The sequence below is a fragment of the Ursus americanus genome, chromosome 11 (assembly GCF_024610735.1).
Source record: "Ursus americanus isolate L20-20 chromosome 11, mUrsAme1.1.p, whole genome shotgun sequence".
Classification (NCBI taxonomy): Eukaryota; Metazoa; Chordata; class Mammalia; order Carnivora; family Ursidae; genus Ursus; species Ursus americanus.
In genome coordinates, this window is record NC_142137.1 from 15,371,673 (window position 1) to 15,393,259 (window position 21,587).

Genomic DNA, 21,587 nt, shown 5'->3' on the forward strand with positions numbered 1-21,587 from the left:
GAAATCAGGCGAGAGTGTGGAAGCATCGCTGGTCACTGATGTTTCAGTCCTAGTTGGGAGAAAAACACCAGCACCAGTAACTGGCTGCTCTCTGACATAGCGTGAAAAGTAACATCTAAAGGAAAGAAAAGACCATTTTCTATCTAGATTTGACAGAGCGTAAACAGTGCACTTTTAGGGAGAAATAAGTACAAACTGTGTTCAGAGAACAAATTTGGACAGCACTAGCTTGTAATTGAGCCAAGCTAAATTTATTTTTATACAGAAGTAAAAGAAATTGTGTATAACTTGACCATTACTAACTAACATGATTTTCCCTCAAGTTAGTTCCAGTGTGTAAGCTTCTATAAATGCAATCCAGGAGCCCAGCCATTTAACTTTGAATTTAGAAATATAGCTTTTGTAGTGAGATTTTTTTTTCATTTCACTGAATATGTTTTGTGCGTCAATACAGTACATAATCCTATTTTTCATATGTAAAAAGATAAGTTACTACTAACCATTTGCCATGACTTAAAATAACCTATTCTGAAGTTGTTGAGCATAAAACGTTTTTTAAAAAAGTTTTGTTATGTTCTATAGAACTTTAGAAATTTAGAATTTATTATTCCTAAGAATGGAGAACAGATTTATGTCCCATTCTCCATATTAACTTTTAAAAACGACTTCGGACTGTATTTGAATTAAAGCTTTTGTTACTGCTATTCTTACTGTCGTTAGTGCAATAATTTTGAGTACTTTAAAGTGGGGAAAAATAATGCATTTAAGTTATAAGTCCTAGGATTAGAGTGCAAATTCTTGTGAACGATTCTCCAGATTAATCTTATTTGTTTAAAAACTGTAGAGGTATTTTCTTAAGGCTTATTTCCATAGAAGCAAAAGTTCTTACATGTATAAACCCAGTGCGTTTTAATAAACTGAATATATTCATCTTGTGCACAGACCTCTTAATAAAACTTACCTCGAGGTGGTACGTTCAGTGTTCATGTCTTCAACTTCCTCCGCCTCTGGAACTGGTAGAAAGCGCACAATCAAGGACTTGCAAGAAGAGGTTTCAAACCTATACAATAATATTCGGCTATTTGAAAAGGGGGTGAAGTTCTTTACAGGTATGTTTAATAGTGTTTTTTCATTGATTTTCGTCATTGTTCCTGGACATTCATTTTAATAAAGCGCCTTTGTTTTCCAGATGATACACAGGCCGCTCTTACAAAGCACTTGCTGAAGACAGTATGCACTGATATCACTAACCTCATTTTCAACTTCTTAGCTTCGGATTTAATGATGGCAGTAGACGATCCTGCAGCCATCACAAGTGAAGTATGATAGTGATTTTCTTGCATTCTTGTTGTATTATGTTTTGAAATAAAAGCATATTTTATTTTCTCACATTAGAAGTAGTCAAAAGGAAAGTAAAATATAGGAAAGGGTTTTTAGGGCGAAAAAATCCATCAGATTTTTAGTTTAAATTGGTGATAAACCAGTCTGTTGAAAATAATAATGCTTAATTACTTTGGAATGCTTAATTACTTAATTAATTTGGAATAATGCTTAATTACTTTTCCTAATTATTGTTATGTCACATCCCCTTTTCCTGCCGAGTTGCCAATCCCTTGACAGTGTTCTGGCAAGATTCCATAACTTCACAGTCATTTTCATGTAGTGACACCATTCTCATTTCAACATTTAGATGAATTGCAGTTTATTTGTTAAAATGTTAATCTCAAACTAAAGTCAAAGTTCATTTCTTCCTCTCTCAAAATGTAAGATAGAGCTATGGCTCCCAGTTGCTTAGAGAAGGAAAGGTATGATCTGTCCCTAACACTCCTCCTCCTCCTCTTCTTCTCTATCCCTATAGATCCACTTCAAGTTGGAGATTTAGGAAAAATGAAGGAGGCAGAAGTGTTTCATAGGAGTGACTGCATATCACTGGTTATGATCTAGGCCCAGTGCTGTGGCCTCATGATGTGTCTCTTGCCCCATTTGGGGGCTGTCTTTTAGCATGTGACTCCCTCTCATAGCAAGGACCTCCCCCTAAACCTCCAAACAGAGATACATTTAATTCTCCCTCCTACCCTGGCAAAGTACTGTCCCCCTTCCCTTCCTCAGCTTGAGCAGTGAATCTCCAGCTACCTGGACAGTTCCATGTATCCTGCCTGTGTGCCAACCTCTGCTGCAGAAAACACATGGGGTACAGTCCTGTGCCCTTCAGGGGCTACAGAAGAACTGGTGTGGCACGTGACAGCGAGTCAGTATGTTTCCCTGTCTTCCAAGACTCACTGTAACTTTCAGGACCTACCAGCCAAACCATTCCACTAGGCCTCCACCAGAAATTTCACACTCAGTAGGGCCATCAGACTCTGGTCAGGAATGCCACCACATTTCACAGGACACATCTATGTGGAAAGGGGGGCTGCAAAGATTCTACACACTGTGTAGTATAACAAGCCACCATCCATGGAGCAAGTTCCCTAGTTTATAGGCATTCTGGAACTTATGAGTGGGAACCCCCTCATCTGGCATTAGGGAAAAACATTCTTCCTACCCCAGTGGAAAGGAGGGAGTAGCGTCTTACCCCAATTCTCTTTTCCCCACTAGATGAATGGTTTTCTCCGCACTGCCCCTCCCCCCCAGTCTTCCTCTTCCGCTGCTGGGCCGGAAGGGAGAAGCAGGGCTATATCTAGCCTGATTGGCTGACTGGCTATTGGCTAGCTCTCTGATTTTAGATTGTTTTTAGCATATTTTTGTCCCTAGTTTGAAAGCTAAAATTCAGAAACAAAGATAAATTCCATTCAGTATTCTCTTACAGTAATAAATATACTTTGTTTTCTTTTGTTTGATCTTATATCTACCACATGTCAAAGTCACAATCCCAAAAGAATTTTTTCCCCTTATAGGTAAGAAAAAAAATTTTAAGTAAATTATCAGAAGAAACCAAAGTAGCTCTCACAAAACTCCATAGCTCTCTGAATGAAAAGGTAAGTAACGTTTGATTCTGTTTAGGTAATGGGGCTAGAATTTGTGATCTTTGAGTAGATTTTTATCAGAATAGATGTAAACAATCTCTTTGGGAGGTAAAGGGGGAAAACAGGCTGGGAACATTTTATCCTCTTTATCCTAAATCACAATTTCAAATTTAACAACAAAATGACCTTTTTAAAAATTGTATTTGGGGTAAAATTATAAAACTATTAAGTGACTGCATTTCTTTAGGCAACCTGTTAATAAAAGTAAATCATGGCATTAAATACCATTTCAGAGCATAGAAGACTTTCTTTCTTGTCTGGATTCTGCAGCAGAAGCTTGTGATATTATGGTGAAAAGGGGAGACAAAAAAAGGGAAAGGTAACATTGAATTAATCTATATTATTATTAAATTCCTAGATGTGTGATATTTCATATCTGAAGTTGGAATTTGACCATCTGAATCTTGCACAGAGAATGTTTGTATCCAAATGGCTGCATACCTTCGAGCATATTCAATACATAAGTGGCCCTCTCTGACCAGTATTGATAAGGTAGCAAGGTTCCCTAATCCCAGAGTTGATCAAGCCTGGGAACTTTAGCTTTGAGACCTTCTTTACAGGAAATCTTACATCAGTGCACTTATGTTTGATCCCCAACAGTTCAAAATAAAAAGTAGTTTGAGGATCCCTGCTATGTAGTTTTCTCTGTCATTTTCTCACATATTAGTTTATCCACACCTTTTAGGGTTTAGTATGTCTATATTTCATTTTTAAAATGTCCCTTAAGATGTTTATGGAGCTAGATAATTAAACTAGAGAAGCTAAAAATGAATACAGAAGGGAAGAACTAAAATTGGTGAGAGCTTGTTAAAATATGAGAATGTGTTTTTGTGATTTTATTTTTGTTTAGGCAGATACTGTTCCAGCATCGACAAGCACTGGCTGAACAGCTAAAAGTCACAGAAGACCCTGCTCTTATTCTGCACCTCACAGCAGTCCTTCTGTTTCAGTTCTCAACCCACAGCATGCTCCATGCACCCGGAAGATGTGTCCCACAGATCATTGCTTTTCTTAATAGTAAAATTCCAGAGGTATTACATTTTCCATGCACTTGAAACTTTTAAAGCTTTTAGATTCTGCATATTTTGAATGGATAGGTTTGAATCATCATGAACAATAAGGCACAACACATATTAAATATGACTTCCTGTTCCAAGAATGTGAACAGTGAATCAGAAGATTGATTTTTAAAAACTCAGCATAGCTCAAGAATCTTTTGGGATTCTATGTAAGATCTATGGTAAAAAGAAGTCTTCCATTTCAGCTTATGCAAATTTAACCTGTCCTTCAACGACCAGTTCCAAAAGTCTTACCCTGCACAAATCCTTCTGAGAAATTGTCAGCTAAAAGGAATCTGGCTTCTTTGAACTTCCATATCACTTTGACTTAATCTCTGGTAGCTTAGTCAGTTTACATTAAAATGATCTGTATTCATGTTTTATTACCCCTAACCTGTAAACTCCTTGCCAGCAAGGACCTTGCTGGATTCAGCTTTCTACTAACATGGCCAGTGATTTGTAAAGATGAAGACCTTCACTGTGTATTGGTGGAACAGATCGGCTTATTCCACAGAAAATTAAATCACGTTTGTTAATTTTTCTTCTCTTTTCACAGGATCAGCATACTCTTCTGGTAAAGTATCAGGGTTTAGTTGTAAAGCATTTAGTTAGTCAAAATAAGAAGACTGGACAGGGAGATGATCCCTTGAGTGATGAATTAGACAAAGAACAAGAAGATATCACCAATACTACTCGTAAAGAGCTTCAAGAACTTTCTTCAGCCATTAAAGACCTTGTTCTCAAGTCCAGGAAATCATCTGTGACAGAAGAGTAATGATCTTAATTTACTTTTGTCATATAGTAAACATTTTTCCCAAAGTTTAAGGTGAGTGGTTACCAAAAACTATTCACTTCACAAGCCTCGGTTCTCCCCAATAACACCCCCCCCACACACACACACACAATTCAGTTTAAACAGTAGTGTTGCATTCAGTGTAAATCTTAGAAAAATGTGAAACTTTTGTAAATTGGGTTCAACCATGGAAGACTTGTTTTCACATTATAATTCTAAAAATTACCATTTCAGGTTATTTTCAGATGCTGAATGAAGAATAAATTTTATGAAATCTTTCTTCTCTAGAAAAGGACTCATTCATTGTGTTGTTAGATTTCAGGTGACATTATTACATTTATATACATATTAGGCAGAAACTTAAAATATGGTCATGGTTTTTTTAAAGAGGGAAAGAAAACCCTTCGGTGTCGAAAATAAAAATCGTGGATTTTAAAATTAATAGTGATTCAAACCTAAAATACAGAAATTTGCAAAAAAAAATTTTTATTACTAAGCCCTTGCTCTTATTTCTGGCAGATAGAGGGCCTCCCATATCCCCCAAGAGTGAACTTTTATGTGGTTGGGGGTTTCAGGGGATGGCTTTACATGTGCAGAATACCAGAGGGGCCCATACACTGCTGTGGTCTGTTCTAATGCAAGATGCTAACGAGTGAGAGAAAAAGTAAAAGTTACTTCTAAAGAGGTATAAGTCACATTTTAACATTAGAATAACTAAAAATGTAATACAAGTATTTTTCTTTAACCTAGTTTTCATTTCTAAATATTATTTTTTTTATATCAGTGGTCACTCTGGCACCTAATTCTTTGTTACAGGAGGATCCATAAGTGCATCGAAGTCATTAGAACTTTATTTTTTTTTTCCAAATGAAAATCCTTATAAGAAAATAGGTATTCTTGGGGCGCCTGGGTGGCGGCGTGATCCCGGCGTTCTGGGATCGAGCCCCACATCAGGCTCCTCTGCTATGAGCCTGCTTCTTCCTCTCCCACTCCCCCTGCTTGTGTTCCCTCTCTCGCTGGCTGTCTCTCTCTGTCAAATAAGTAAATAAAATCTTTAAAAAAAAAAAGAAAGAAAGAAAATAGGTATTCTTGTCTTCTAAAGACTGTTAGTAGTTAAAACTAACAAATAGTTCCTTGGGAGTAATAGTTTCAAGCAAATGAGTTTTAAGCAACAGTTTATTATATGTCAAAAAGAAATTTATTTTGAATATGATAATTAAATCTCAAGTATCAGAAAAGTACTATTTTATATAATTCCTTATATGGCATTTAAAACTGTTTCAAAATGTTTGAATACAAATATCAGTCTACCTCTAACAGACAACGTATTAAGACTGAGTGAAAGAATTTGATACAAATGCTAACTGAGCATTATTATTAAAGTTGATAGGAATGTAACATAAATTTAAAAATGTTTTTCCTTTGGTAATTTTCTATTAATGTATTTTCATATGGGCAAAGGAAGAAAAATGACAAATCCTCTGTGACCACAAACTCCAGTTAGTTTTGTTTATTCAATTTTCAAAATATTGAACACCCAGCCTAATGTTTTATTCAGTCTTAACCTTCTCATTTATGTTTCAGCAGATACCAAAGTAATCCACATTTGTGTCAAACTAGATCATAGACAATGAAGCAAATAAAATCATTCTGACTTTCTTAATTTGTAGGAATAAAAATAGGAGAGACAAATGCAAATAAAAAGAAAACGATTCTGTTTTGTTCACATTATTTTTCCACAGTAAATGAGAACAGTTTTTATTGTTTTTGAAAATAAAGTTATCTAGCTGATTTTGTATGTAAAATTCTAATTTCGATAAAATAAAAATTCTTAAATGGTTATCTATTATGATCTGGTGGGCAGATTTAAGAATGTTATTAAAAATAAAGTTGCCTGTTTCTTTTACATTTTGTGGTACTTTGAAGCTTCCATTATTTTAATTACTAGAATGCATTGTGCATGTGTTATATGTAACGGATTTACATTTTAAAATTCTTATTCTGAACATTTTTCAAAGATTTTGTTATATTTTTCTTACACAAAAATCGTTCCATAGTCCTACCTCATTCCTTGAATGTTTGCCATTCATTAGTAAATCATTTTCAGTTCGCTGGATTTCAGCAAATGTGCAGCTGTACTCTCGTATCTGCTACTTCCTACTGTTGCAGATACGATAGAGATATTTGAATAACGTGTTCATGTTTCCGTCTCCAGACCATGTGTTTCTGAAGAGTCAAGGGAAACCCACCCCTGGCCATCAGAAGGATTCAGTGAACAGTGGCATATCTTATCAAAATCACAGTGAATTTTCAGAAAAGACATTAATACTGAATCAGAATAATAAGTGTAGAAGTTGCTTAACCTGAATATAGAACCTTCCTGAACTTTTTAGAGATTATGTTTTAGACCATAAAGCACCAAAGTGCAACAGTGATAGTGCAGCCTATAGACTGAGAAGGAACAGTTCATTCCTTCCCCAGAAATGCTACTTGACCCAGGGCCAAATGGGACTTTATTTCTATCAAGGACTAACATGTGAATTGGGTAGACAGTGGGGTCAATGAAAGATTTGCTTTCCTTGACTAATACCAATGAAGCCTTTACCCCAGTGTTTGGGAGATGAAAGAAACACACATAAACTCCTCAGATATATACATTTTCCACAGAAATCTGGGACCACTATTAAAGTGGCCATTAAAATGGCCTAAGGATTCACACAAGTTGTTCTACCTTGAAGACCACACTAAACAAAAAAATAAATAGAACCCAAGAGAGACTTATTTCAAAACATCGAAAAAAGAAACCTTGACTTTCAGGCTTTCAGAAACACAGTGTTTATTTCATTTATATCACCAAACAAGAAGGAATAATTACTTTGAATATGTATTAAATTTTTATAAGTTCCCAGTGTTGTGTTTCATTATCTGTTTTACCAGCCTTACCTCTATCTGTACTGCTATTTCCCTTCAGTGATTAGTAGTAAGACTTAACCTTGATCTGTGTTTCAAGAGCAGGAAGGAAGGGATTATGTCGTGGTGTGATGGCAGAAAGGGGAGACATGGTGAATTTAAATCCTTGGCTCAACAATCTCCTGGATCCTGTATGACTGCTACGTTACTAGAAGTACACTGTGAATCTTAAAAATACACCTTGTTTTCAAGGAGATGGCAAGAATCAACAACTACAGTTTATATGGCATTTTGAGGGAAGTAAGGAGAGGCTGCTGTGGGGGAGGAAATGAAAGTCAACTGTCTTGCACAGCTGGAGGGAACTAAACAGGCTTCTGAACTGTGACCTTCTGAACTGAGTCCTGAAAGAAAAGTAGGACTAGCCTTGGGAAAATAGGAGAAGGGAAAGCAGGCAGGCATTTCTGGGAGAGAAGAGGAGATCTGGAAGTACTAAGACGTGAACTAATATGAAATAATGAGACATCTGAGAAACCCTAAGTATGAGAAATATGAAAAATGGTCTGGAGAAGTAGGGTAAGATGATGCTGGAGAGACCAGAGAGAGGTCCTGACATTATTATGTACACTAGACGAAAAAGTTAAGCCGTTTTCCTCAAAACAAGGGGAGCCTTTTCAAGATTAACCAGGAAAATAAGGTAATTAGATTTGAGTTTTAGAAAGACCACCCATTCTGAAAGGCCGTTTGACAACTTACCAAAATCCTTTATATTTTTTGTGAAATCAGTGTCTCTCCTATCTGAAAAGTAAAATGTGACTTAACGTGTAGCAGTCTTTTTCCCAGCCTGTTGTCAAAGACGAGCATGGACAACCTGTCTTACACAGAAAGGAGGTGGTCTCCTTGGCTCTGAAATACTCTTGCTTATTCAGATGCTAGTCCACCAAAAAAAACCCAAAAAAACCTTTCTCTGACTAGTCAAGCTAAGACAAAGGTCTCAAGGGTTTTCTCTTATGTTTCTTGCCGTTCAATGTGAAGAAGAAAAAGCACTTGATCAAATTGCTTTCCTCCTGAGCTTGTCTACTCACCTAAAATGTACCTTTAACTTGATTCTATTAGGTAGACTTACAGATTGGATAATTCCTTGAAGGAATTACCAGGACACATGGTAAGTATAGAATACATAGTTGTTTAAGTAGTACCTAGTAAATGTAAATGAATTTAAAATGAGTGTCCTGTATTTTTCTCCTTCCCCCTTTCTTACTGAAATCTAAGTCCTTGTGATTCATACACTATAAACACTCGGGGTGAGTTCTGGTGTTGAAGAAAACAAATCGAAGAGAAGAACACTATTCCATAATACATTTAATATTTCATTATATTGTAGCCTTTATTCACAACCACTTTAAAAATGTTTGATTTGGAAAATCATTCATAGTATATTAAGTAAAAAAGGATGCAGAACTATATATAATGTGGTCTTGGTTTTCTAATTATTCTGTATAAACGTTTGCATAAATACATTTACATAAACATTTCCTTGTATAGTTCTATGCATGCATACAAAATATTCTAAAGAGATTAGGGCTAAGATTTGGGTTGTGACTGTCTCTTAGATTGCAAGTCATTTTAAATTTTCTTTTTTCAATTTTTGTTCCAGGTTTTCTGTAAGAAGCAGGTATTTTATAATTTGATACACTGATATTTTAAAATATTGTTTTATAGCGATGTAGAGAAATGACAGAAGGGGACCAGACTGAGGCAGACAGCAATCATTTTAGGACTGAGACAGTAATCCAAGCGAGAAATGTGAGGACCAGAATGCAGGGACGATGACAAATCTGAGGAAGATTTAACAAAGTAGAAGCAGCAGAACTTGGGGAAGGGGACGAATGATGGGGCTGGTGGAGAATGAGGGAGGACAGTCAAAGATGACGGCTTGGAGGATTGTGTCATGCCCCGAGAGAGGAACTCCCGCAGACGAGCAGGTTTGGAGTGGGGAGATGATGAGGTGGTTTCTTAGGGACCTTTCAGTCGGAGGTGCCTGGGGACCGGTAGACAGAGGCGGCCAACAGACAACAGGAGACAGGTCTGGAGCCCTAGAGAGTGATGACAATGGAGAATACGGGTTTGGGAGTCGGGTAATTGCTAATGTTTCCATAGGGAGCGCCATGGACAGTGTGCAGAGAAGCCTGCTGAACGAGGAGGAAGCTCTACGAGGGTGAGATGAATAAGGGGAGAGGAGGCTGAGGATGGTAAGAACGAGGAGGAATCAGGAGCGTGTAACTTAGTGAAACCAAGGGCAGATTTCAAAAAGAAATAGACATGGCCAGAGATGAGAAATCTCAGGTAAGGTTAAAGACCGCTCCCTTTAAAGTGCTAATTAAGACCTTTGATGAACTTAATGAAGCTTTTTGGGCAGAGTGGTTCAGGGGGAAGACCTATGGCAACTCTGTGAGGAGGAAGCCGGAGGACCAGAAGTTATCAGTGAACGTAGATTACCCTCTCAGGATGCATAGGAATAAACAAAGAGGGGGACGGCCCCATAATTAGATGGGAACATACGCAGTTTTTTATCTCCAAGACTCCACTTCCTCACCTAGAAAAGGATAAAAACAATACCTAACAGTAATATCACGAGGGTTAAAATCTATTACTAGTTGAATGTCCTTGTGTCCTTTCACTGAATCGATTTGTTGTCGCCGCACACCATGTTTTCATTTTCATATCTTAATCACCAGATTCAGGGGACTACAATGCACACAGCTGACTGGCTTTGCATTTCCCTAACTCCAGTTTTTTTATAGCATATACCTGAGTTCAGTCTCAGAAAATATTAGTACATAATTCCTTTAGCACTTTTTTTTTTTTTAAGATTTTATTTATTTATTCGACAGAGATAGAGACAGCCAGCGAGAGAGGGAACACAAGCAGGGGGAGTGGGAGAGGAAGAAGCAGGCTCATAGCAGAAGAGCCTGATGTGGGGCTCGATCCCAGAACGCTGGGATCACGCCCTGAGCCGAAGGCAGACGCTTAACCGCTGTGCCACTCAGGCGCCCCTCCTTTAGCACTTAGAACAAGAACAGTTTTTACCTGGGACTAGATGGGGTTAAGACAGAACATTTCGTCTCTCACCCCACCTTATAAAACAAAGAAACAGCCTCAAGTAGAGATTCATTTGCTTTATGGATCACATTGACCCACAAAAAATTCCTGTTCTGGATTAGTGCAATATTCAAACATTTCTTTAGATCCAGCTCTCGAAATCACTATCCACTTTTTTTTATTTTTTTTTTAAGATTTATTTGAGAGAGAGAGGGAGAGAGAGAGCGCACACTCACAAGCAGCAGGGTAGGTCGCAGGAAGAGGTAGGGGGAGAAGCAGGCTCCCGCTGAGCAAGGAGCCCAATGTGGGACTCAGTCCCAGGATCCTGGGATCATGACCTGAGCCGAAGGCAGATGCTTAACCGACCGAGCCACTCAGGCATCCCAATCCACCTTTCATTTTCTTAATCACAGATTTCAGAAGACCAGACAAGTCTCTGTTTAAATGAAGTCACGCAGCCATGCCGTGACGTAACAATTGTTGCCAGCTCATAGGCCATAGGCAAAAGCAGGGAATGGTGAGGCCACAGTGAGGTTCAGGAAGCAGGTAACTACCTGGAGTTATTCTAGTCCAATCCGAGGCTCAAAGTTCTCAAACTTCCCAAGAAGGCAGTGATAGAGGCCACTACCCAGGGTTTACCTCTCAAGCCACCAAAAATTTTGCAGGTAAGAACATGGGGCCTCATCTCTTTCCAGATAGTTCAACAGAAAAGCTCTGTAGCGCAACCATTTCTAACCTAAAAGATAGGTTCAGAGAGTCATCAGGAAACAAGAAAACAAAACAAAATTCAAAAAAACAAAAAACAGATTAATCAAGGAAAAAGAAAATACATCGTCCTTTTGCAAATTTTTAAAAATTAAAAATGCCCTTAATTTAGTCTAAGCAGTGGAAATTTCTTGAGTATGTATGTGAGTTGTCTGTATATACACTTTGTATTTTAAACTTTTTGGAGCTTATCCAGATATTCCAAATACTAATTTTGGTAGGATTTCCCTTTAAGGATATCCTGCAGAGAATTTGTTACTCACAATTTGAAGTACAAATTGACAGGGAGTGCTTTTTCAGCCCAGTAGGAGTCAGCTACGTGCACATCACAAGACTTGGAGGAAACCCACTCACCCTCTTATTTCCTTCTACAAGGCTGAAAAAGGTGCAATTGGGAGGGACCCTCAGCTAGCTCTGGTGGTCCGTTCTGTTCCTTTTGGAGTTGACATTCGAATGTGCTGGAGGAAAAAAATAATCATCATATATTCTCCTTTCTTACTCTTTAAATCACAGGAAAAAGCAGCTTTAAGAAAAAGTAAGTTCTGTTTTCTTTTCCGTAATGTTTCCTTTGTGTTTTTTTATGTGGTATTTTGGCTTTAATTTTTTTTAGGTATGAGAGATTCTTACAAACTTTCTGGTGACTGCTTATGAGAAAATTTTTACTTGGCAAGTAAGTGTATATCTTGAAGTTTCTTAGAAACTCTTCAAAAGCCAGTTGAGCCAACAGTTGTCAGATTTTATAAGCTGAGCTTTTCAGATTTCTCATTTCAATAATATGCATGCGGAGGCTACAGAGTGGTCAGATAACTCTCCACAGTTGTCGCCTCTGTTGCGAAAATTGTCTTTATACATGAGGGTATAGCTTCATCGCCGTAAACAGGGGGTGGCAGGATTCTGGGGATTTATTTGGCTTAGTTTATTTGAATGACTAACTTTATTACTGTGGTTATTTTATGGCTGGGTTTATATATCCAGAGCACCATTCGAAGTCATTTACAGGTTTTAAGTGAGTTAGTGAGATTCCTGCAATTTTCGAGAAAAATCTGCCTACTTTACAGACTCAGGCTTCAAGACCATTCCTAATGTGAGGTTTTGGAAGATTGAACTGAAATGTCTGTGTGTCTGGCCCACACATATATATAATCTATTACGGGAATCGAAAGCACTGCTTCCTGAAGCAAACTGCGTTACTGCAGCAAAAGCGAGCCTCCCACATGTGTTGGCGCTTTCTCACCAGTGTAGTCAGGCCCCCGTTGGTGTCTGTCAGCCATCTGAAAACCAAATGCAATTCCTCAGGGTCAGTTCGGGTTTCAAAAATGTGGAAACTAAAATGAATCATTAATAAAATGTGTAATCCTTATAAATAAAATGTAAGAAAATCCTCAAGTCATTTAGCTGTCATTTCACATCCATAATATCCTCGTGTGTAAATTCTAGCATTTTCATTAGCAAAGGCTATAGATTAATATTTAACACAGACACTGCAACCATGTATCATACGAGGCATTTCTTAACATATTTGTTATGATAGATGCCTGAAGCCATGATCCAAATCGTTTGATGGGGAAGGTAAACTGTTTTCCACACCTGCTCCACTTATTTCCACATGTTATCGTTAGTTGCCAATTCTGAGCCTGTCCTACCCTAACCAAGAGCAGCACATTTGCATTTTAATGTCACCTCACCTCACTGACAAGTTCACTTCTTTTTTTTATTATACTTGCCAACAACATTTTGAATAAAGGTGGATTAATTTCGGTTCCTTAGGCAAGCCTGGTAACTTTCTACTGTAATACTGAAAATAAATGTTCATCTAGAACATGTTGGAAAAGCTTTGATTTGTTTTTTATGTTTTCAATCTAGGAAACATGATTTCTTTAGAATCGAAAACCAAATCCTTGGGTTCACGTGGGGAGGTCTGAGTCAGATGTCAGTTAAACAAACATGTACTTCCATGTTCTTGTCATTGTCTTTTTCCTCTCTGATTGTCATCATTTTTCTTGGTTACCTTTCTATCCCCTGGAAATGATGAGCTTGGGCATTTATCTGTCTCCACAGACCACAGATGCTCTTAAAAATCTGACAGAATCAATGGACCTTCTTCTGAAAAGAAAAAAAAAAAAAAGCCCGTTGCAAATAGATTTTTCAATGACACATCTGGGGTTGATAGACTCCCGAAATCTGTCCTTGAGTATTCTCAGGGGTCCTGATTATGAACTGCTGTTTTCTGTGCAGCCAGAAACCTCAGCTTCAGGCACACCTTGGTGCCAGTGGGTTCCCCAAATCCTTAAAAGGCTTAGGGTGGGAGAACGCCTAAACTGTCTCTCTAAACTGTCCTCACCTGAAGACAGGGAAGGCGAAGGCGAGGATTTTAGTTTAAGGGTTAATTTTTAAAGCAGGTGCTTCGTGAATTCATGGCATACTTGTCCTGGACAGCATGTCATGGAAATAAAAGCAGAGTATTCAAGTAGCAGAACAGTTCCTTTTGTGAAGAACACGGCTTAGGATGGAAGGGTGATAGGATGAACCCACTGAAGACCCCAGAATGTGAACTAGAGGACTGCAGAGAGGTCTTCCTGTTTTTCTGACCATCCTCCCAAATCTACTTATCAGTAGATTGGAACCTGAAAAAGAAGATCTAAACCAGTGCCCATTACCTCATACCCTGCCCTTCAGGGCTCACCGTTTTTAACCTTCCCTTCTTTATTGGCTTTTTCCATCAGCACTTAAATATGCTCAAATTTCCCACCTTGAAATGCCTCTCCTTCGTTACTGAGCTCCTATAGTTCCCCTCTCCCTCAGCTTCATAGATCAATCTCCCGAAAGTTTGTCTACACTCCATTAATCTCTACTTCCCGAGCCCCACTTCTCAATCTATTGCAGTCTGGCTTTCGTCCTCACCAGTGTTCTCCAGCTCTCATGGAGGTTATTAGCGTATTGTTAAATTCAGCAGACATTCCATTATCTGCTCAGTGTCTCAAATCAATTTAACCCTCTTCACTTTCTCCACCTTGAGACACTCTTTACCCGGGCTTCCATACCAAACCTACGGTTCTCTCCCACTAAGACCAGTCTTCTTGGTCTGTTTTGCAGGCTCCCCTTCTTCTCCCCTGTATCCTGGACTCCTTTTCTCTTCCTGGGCAATGTCATTGCTTCAGTTATCATCTGTTCTATAGGCTAATGAATCCAAAAATCTAGATCTGAGATATCTTTTCTGAGCTATAGACTTATATGTTCAACTGTCTGCTGAAAACAGAAAGGCGTAGAGCAGGCTTGGGCCCTGGTGAGTAAAACGGGGGTGAAGGGAGGGACATCAGGGACAACGAGGACTTTCCCTAGATCCCTTCCAACATGCCCAAGTAATTTATATGGCTTCCCTGTCATTTATATGGTTTCCAGTGCTCTCTTTGGTCCTGGCTAAACAGTTCTACTTGGCTGCCCCAAAGTTCAAATCTCACGATTTAATCTAAAAGTAAATTCATCATTTCCCTCTCCTAGTCTCCACCCTACTTCCCTCAAGTACACTCTTATACAGTAAATGACACCATGATGAAACCGGTTGCTCAAGCCAGAAATTTGGGGGAACTAACTCCTCCCCTCCCTCAATTCATCTATCTTTGGAGACCCAAAGAATCTCCAAGTCTGGCAAGGCTGCCTTGTGCATTCACCTACGCTTCTCCTCTGACACCGCCACCACCTGGTTTCAGGCTGTCATCTTCTTTTACTCGGTGAAAGTAGCCCTTTCTCTGGTCTCCCTGCCTCCAGAATTGTCCTCTTCTATTGCATTCTCTGTATTGAAGCCACAACAATTGACCTAAAACAATTGGTCTAAAACCACGTTTAATTTTGCCAACCTCTTTCTTCACACTTTTCCCTGAATTTCCACTGGACTTAAGATAATGTCCAGATTCCTTCTCAAGGTTAAAGAGAAACAATAGAGTCTAGGGGATTACAACAGTTCTCTTCAAACGTTAAGGTGCTCAGGTAGGACGTGGTCTTTGTTAAAATGCAGATTCTGGTTCTGTAGGTCTGGGTTGATGCCTGAGTTTTTACACATCTAATAAGATTTCCAGGTGAAGCTGATAATACTCATCCAAGGACCATGCTTCTCGTGCTAGACTGGCTGGAGCTCAAGTCCCAGGTGTGTCACTCACTTGGTCTGGGAACTTGAAGAAGTCACTTAGTCTCTGTGTGTCTCCTTTTCCTTGTCTATAAAACGAAGATCATGATGGTATACCTTTTTCTTAGGTTTGTTATGAGGAATAAACATATTATACTAAAATTACTGGCTATGGTGCCTGCCATAGAGTGTTAAGTGCCACTTATTATTATCATTAGTCAATGATAATAACTTAGCCTCTCCATTCTTCTCCAAACCAATTTTTACTATGGCACTGATGTGCACGTGCGCACACACACACACACACACACACACACCTGCTCACTCACACCAAATGGCCTTCAGCAAATTAAGAATAGAGGAAATGCCTCTCTTCTGTCACGTTTCCATAGGCACTTTTTGGCAGAGACCTCTGCACACAGACCTCACTCAACTCAGTCACCCTCATCTTTTAGACCTCAGCTCAGATGATGCATCTTCCAGGAAGTACTTACAGACCACCCTCCACCCAAGTCCACATTTCATACCACCTTTGAGTATTCTCACATTACCAATGTGCCCTCTGGTCTCACATTTTAATCTCATTTGTTTATCTGTATCTCCTATAAGATTATCTGTCCCATTAGAGTAAAGGACTGTGACGACTACTGCTGACTTTCCAAGATCTCACACACTCTTTTGCAGGATGCAGGGATCGGTAAAAAATGAGTGCCTTTTATAGACACATCTCCAAAGACCTGTAAAATGAGAAATGGAGACAGGAAACAGAAAGCTTTAAGATCTGGTTTGAGAAAAGGGAAATATTGGCTGTAACCCTCCAAATGCTGCTTCTGGGTTGGACTGTTAACACACTGGAAAGGAGAAAACAGTTTTAAATTCATAAAATAAATAAACAAGGCTAATAAGTCAATGAAATGGCAATAGTGTGATACAGAGATAAGAGTCAAGGCTTTGAAATCTGGTCCATGTTGAGTCCCCTGTGAACTCAGGCAGATGAGTTTGCCTCCCTGCCTTAGAGATGGAATAAAAACACCTATTTTGTAGAATTTTGTATTAGAGGAATAGTAACAGTAGTCATTTTTATTTCTTCTCAAATTCTCCTGTTACAATTCTGTTGCTACGAGCAAAGATTTGAGGTCTTCCTTTGTTTGTTTTTTGCCAGAGCTGTATTCACCACGTGGAGCCTGAGTTGTATTTTTCAGTAGATGACTTTGATAAATCAGAGTCTCCCCTCTCATTATTTAAGAATACACTTTCTGGGTTTGTTTGCAATTCAATCACAGTTATAGCACTGACGATGGTGGGGGAATAGGCTTCTGGGGTTCCTGTCTCCCAGCTCGATCCTGTTCTCTTTAATGATTTCTTTTCCTTACAGCTGTTCATAAGACAATTCAATTAACATGGTCATGTAACTGCCAGTATGTTTTAAAAGAGTATTAATAGTTGTCCTGATCGAGATAACAAACTTTTTTTTACAGAACCAAAAAGTCATACATAAAGGTAATTCATTCATTCATATATTCACTCATTCATCAGCAAGTAGACCAAGCCAGTATAGCACTTACAGAAAAACTAGTCAGATTGTTCAGTTTTCTTTAGAGTGTGAATCTCTGCATATGTTGATGACCATTTCCTGAGTCTCCTATGAACAAGGAATGGTCTATCAGAAGTTTTGACCAAATGCCTCTGAGTATAGAACTAACAATGCTTCGATTTTGTGGAAAATTGTGTCTTAACATAAAAATCAACACTTCGTAGCAGATCCATGGATATAATTTGCATGCAGGAATAAAAAAAGCATCTGACGCCAGGCTGTCATGCTACCTAAAGGAAGTAAGATTTAATTTTTAAAAACGATTTCTGGTCTTATAATTACATTCACTCTATTAATTTGTTCTCTTGAACATTTTTATAGTTATACTATCACAGAAGATTCTAATCTTTGAGAGCTTTTTAATTAAACAACTGTACTCTTAATTTTGTTCAATATTTTATTTTTCCTTATTATCAAAGTGATACATTGTACAATTTTTATAAAGTACCGAACAGTAAAAATGTTTTAAAAAATCCATAACTTCAATCGAGAGGCCTAAAATTTGAGTGTATTTTCTTCTAAACTTGTTGTCTACTCTTTAATAGTATCTCTGTGGTTGAGATCACACTGATCATTCACTTCATACTCTTTTTTTTTTACTTAAAGCAATATCAGAACCATCTGGCCATGTCACTAAACACTTTTCCAAACACCATATTAATGATTTCTAGTATTATCTTAAAAGTCATTTAGTAAATAACTTCATATTCCTTTAAGCAGCGTGTAGAAGTCCTTTTTAAATCCCAAACTTAAGCATAATTTAACAGTCAAAAAAATAGAACTAAAAAAACACAGAATATACTTTGAAACTTTACATCAGGGATCAGTAAACATTCTTTGTAAAGGGCCAGAGAGTAAATATAGAGATTACTTAAAATAAAAATAAAATCTTAAAAAAAATAAAGCAGCCACAGACTGTATGTAAATGGAAGAGTGTGGCCATGTTCCAATAAAACTTTAATTATGGACACTAAAATTTAAATTTCCTATCATTTCACATATCAAAACATTGTATTCTTCTTTGGTTTTTTTTTTTTTTCCATTTTAAAAATGTTAAAGCTATGAGTGGCTAGATTTTAGTCCTTGGGCTCAAGAAGGCAACCTCTAATCTGAAGCCTGGTTCCAAGAACCCTGGCTTCACCAGATTTAAGAAGCTTCTGTGAATACATGCAAATGTATATATTCTTAAGAAGAGGTAAATAGCTTTCATTAGATGCTAAATAAATTCTTAAACTAAAATGTTCAAAAACCACTGTTTCAGGTAATATACATGAAAGCGCTTTGTAAACCATAAATCATTTTTTAAAAGATTTTATTCATTTATTTAAGAGAGAGAGAGAGTGTGCATGGGGGGGGGGGCAGGGGAGGGACCAGGAGATTCAAAGGGAGAGAGAGAAGCAGGCACCACCACCCTCCCGGCCGCCCCCTAGCAGGGATCCCGACCACAACTGACATGGGCTCCATCCCAGGACCCTGAGATCATGACCTGAGCCCTGAGCGAAAGTCAGACGCTTAACCAATGGAGCCACCCAGGCGCCCCAACCATAAATCATTATTAAAACACACACTGGTATTTCACTTATGACGTTATTCAATTAAACCCCAAATGATCTGAAAAAATTAATAGAAATAAATGTATGCCATTGCCAAAATTGCACCTGGGAAACTGATACTTGAAATCCAAAAACCCTATAAACTATAACCTAAAGAGAAAACAGTTAAGTCAAATTCCCAAACACACTCAATATAAGAATTAACAGCTATTCTGATCAAGGTAATTAGAATATTTATTGTTTCGTTTGTTTTTTGACCGAGCCAAGAGCTTAGAAATAATGCTAATCATTCCCTCATTTTGTTTTTTAAGTTTTAAACCACAAAGCTAGCATAACCAGAAAATCCGAATTTTCAACATCCTTGTTAATAAAAGCTGGTATATGGATTCCTGTCTCTCTCTCCTCCCCCTTCCCCACGTACACAGACACGCAGCACGACAAACAGACTGAAGAATAAAACCACCTTTATTGTAACCAGTGTGTGGGTCTGAAAGCTCCACTCCATCGTGTCTCTCTACTTTTCGAGTTCTAAGACAACCGCAAAGTAGACACAGGTGTCATATGTGAATCAACTTACTATCAATTTTATTACTATGAAAGCTGAATCCGAAAACAAGGTTTTTTTTCCAGAGACTGCCCCCTCCAGCCCAGGGCGGGAAGAGCATATGGGCTCCCACAGTAGCAGAGCACCTTTGGGGCGCTGAGCGGCTGCAGCGGGCTGCCTCCAGTGAGGGGGCAGGGCTGAGGCCTATGCACCGGCAATTTCCACTGGCAATGGGGAGAGAGTGGGTTACCCTGGAGAGGAACCTTTGCCCGGTTACTTATCAGTTAAGTCACTCCTCAAGTGCAGCAGAATCAGAGAGCCGGGGAGGAGCGCTTTATCCACATAATTTCCAAAGAGAAAGTCCTTTGAATGACAAGTACAGAAACCTGAGGAAATGAGAGCTCTCATATGATTTTTTTTCTCTCATGATTTTTAATTCACAAAAGCATTCCTGGTTTCTTACACATTTAAGTCATCAAGGTGACCTGTGGAAATGCCACGTCAGAGATTTTCAGTTAACAGTGTATGTCAGAGACTGGCTTTAACAAAACGTGGTCTTCAGTTGACCAAGAACAAAACAGTAGGCTAAATATATTCATACCAAAGTATAGTTGAGTTTTTAAAGCTCTGACATGTAAAAATATTTAGTTTCTAAGTGACTTTTCTCCTGTCCAAATATGGTCGCAATGCTGTCCCCCTTCAAGCTGCTCTCATCTTGCTCCCTGGCTTGTCATCCACACCCCTCACATGCTACTTCACCACCTCCATAGCCTGTGGACGCCCCACTGCCTAGGAACCTTCCCCCACCTTTTCCCCGAGATTAGCCTTACTCAACCTTCACAACATAGCTCTAGAAGCAGCTTTACTTGAAATTTTCTAGAAATTTCCTGAAATTTCCAGAGCGCCCCATGCATTTGTCCAAGTATTCCCACATGTCGTCTCTCCTTTCTGCCCTCATTCCTTCCGTCCACAATATTTACTCAGTACTCAGCATATGCGGAGATGATGCTCGACACCAGGAGTCTGGTGGGAACAGCGCATCTGTCCCGCCTGAAGTTTACTGTTGAGCAGGAAAGATGACTAACTAGAGCTAAGGCCAACTCTGTATGAGGAGTACCGAGAGCCGTGAGAACTCAAGAGTCAGGTTCCTCATCCGGTGGAAGGGTCATGGGTAAAGAAATTTTCTGAGTCTTTCTCCCATGCCAGGGTGGAAGCTTTTCACAGGGGAGACCTGTTTTACCCTCACCACCAGGCACTGGGGATGGCCCAGAGTTGGTGTTCCAGAGCTCCCTGTGAAACCCACAGAACTAAAGTACACTCCGTTCAGAAAGCTGCTGGTTATTGTTGGGTTTAAAAGTGAAAGAGCCAGATTATGAAAGGTCTGGAATGCTCTGCTAACAAGCTTGGATTATGAAGGTCACAGAAAGCAGCCTGATCGAAACACAATTCATCCAAAGACTCTGTGTTGGCCTCTATTTATAAAACAGGAGGAAAGTGGCTCTTTGGCTTTAACCCTTTAAGATTCTGCGGCCAAACATCTGACTTCTTTCTTCCTGCATTCATTCAACACATATTTGAGCCAGGGTCTGTTTTAGGTGCCAGGGACACAGCCCTGAACCAGGCAGGAGAGGTCTCTGCCCGTGTGTGTGTGACACCTTGGCGTGCCTTAAAAATTCACACACGGAGTGAGGCTTTGGGTGAAAACGAAAATAATGCTAAATCGTAACCAGTATTTGCCAGCTAACACTGTGAACATTTGGTTTCCAAGGCAATGATAACAGATTTTCCCGTTTACTTTCTCTCCAAACTTAGCACGAACAACCTGGGACCAACACATTGTGTAGGCATAAACCACAATTGCCCAGTGCGCATTCCGACTGTGGTCATTTTCCTTTGACAGAGACCAAGAACCGGCTTTATCTAAATCTCTAAGACTGAGAACAGATAAAAATTAAATTAAAGCTGATTTTAAATATCACCTTACAACCGCTCCAGTGGTCACACATTTTGAACTGTCGAGAGAGTAGTCTGAAACTCTTGCTTACTGTCATCACCGAAGTACAGGGTACAGTTCTGCCTTGTGTCTTTTTAAATCACATTCTTGTAGGAAGAAGATTATTTTGCT

The 21,587-nt window shown here is 38.8% G+C and overlaps 2 protein-coding genes across 5 annotated transcripts in view; both read left to right on the forward strand.

Moving 5' to 3' along the window:
• UFL1 (UFM1 specific ligase 1) overlaps positions 1 to 6,783 on the forward strand; it is a 32,622-nt gene extending 25,839 nt beyond the window's left edge. For both annotated transcript variants that reach the window (XM_045807041.2, XM_087865328.1), the window contains 6 exons: positions 943 to 1,109; positions 1,190 to 1,320; positions 2,898 to 2,978; positions 3,260 to 3,345; positions 3,877 to 4,057; positions 4,641 to 6,783. In XM_045807041.2, the coding sequence (XP_045662997.2) occupies positions 943 to 1,109; positions 1,190 to 1,320; positions 2,898 to 2,978; positions 3,260 to 3,345; positions 3,877 to 4,057; positions 4,641 to 4,859 (865 nt within the window). In that variant the 3' untranslated portion in view covers positions 4,860 to 6,783. The remainder of the gene's footprint in view (positions 1 to 942; positions 1,110 to 1,189; positions 1,321 to 2,897; positions 2,979 to 3,259; positions 3,346 to 3,876; positions 4,058 to 4,640) is intronic.
• Positions 6,784 to 11,945: 5,162 nt separating this feature from the next.
• The window catches only part of FHL5 (four and a half LIM domains 5), a 44,658-nt gene continuing 35,016 nt past the window's right edge, over positions 11,946 to 21,587 (forward strand). For 2 of the 3 annotated variants that reach the window (XM_045807039.2, XM_087865329.1), the window contains exon 1: positions 11,946 to 12,186. The gene's annotated coding sequence lies outside the window, so the exon portion shown is untranslated. The remainder of the gene's footprint in view (positions 12,187 to 21,587) is intronic. The other variant, XM_045807040.2, reaches the window with a different exon arrangement.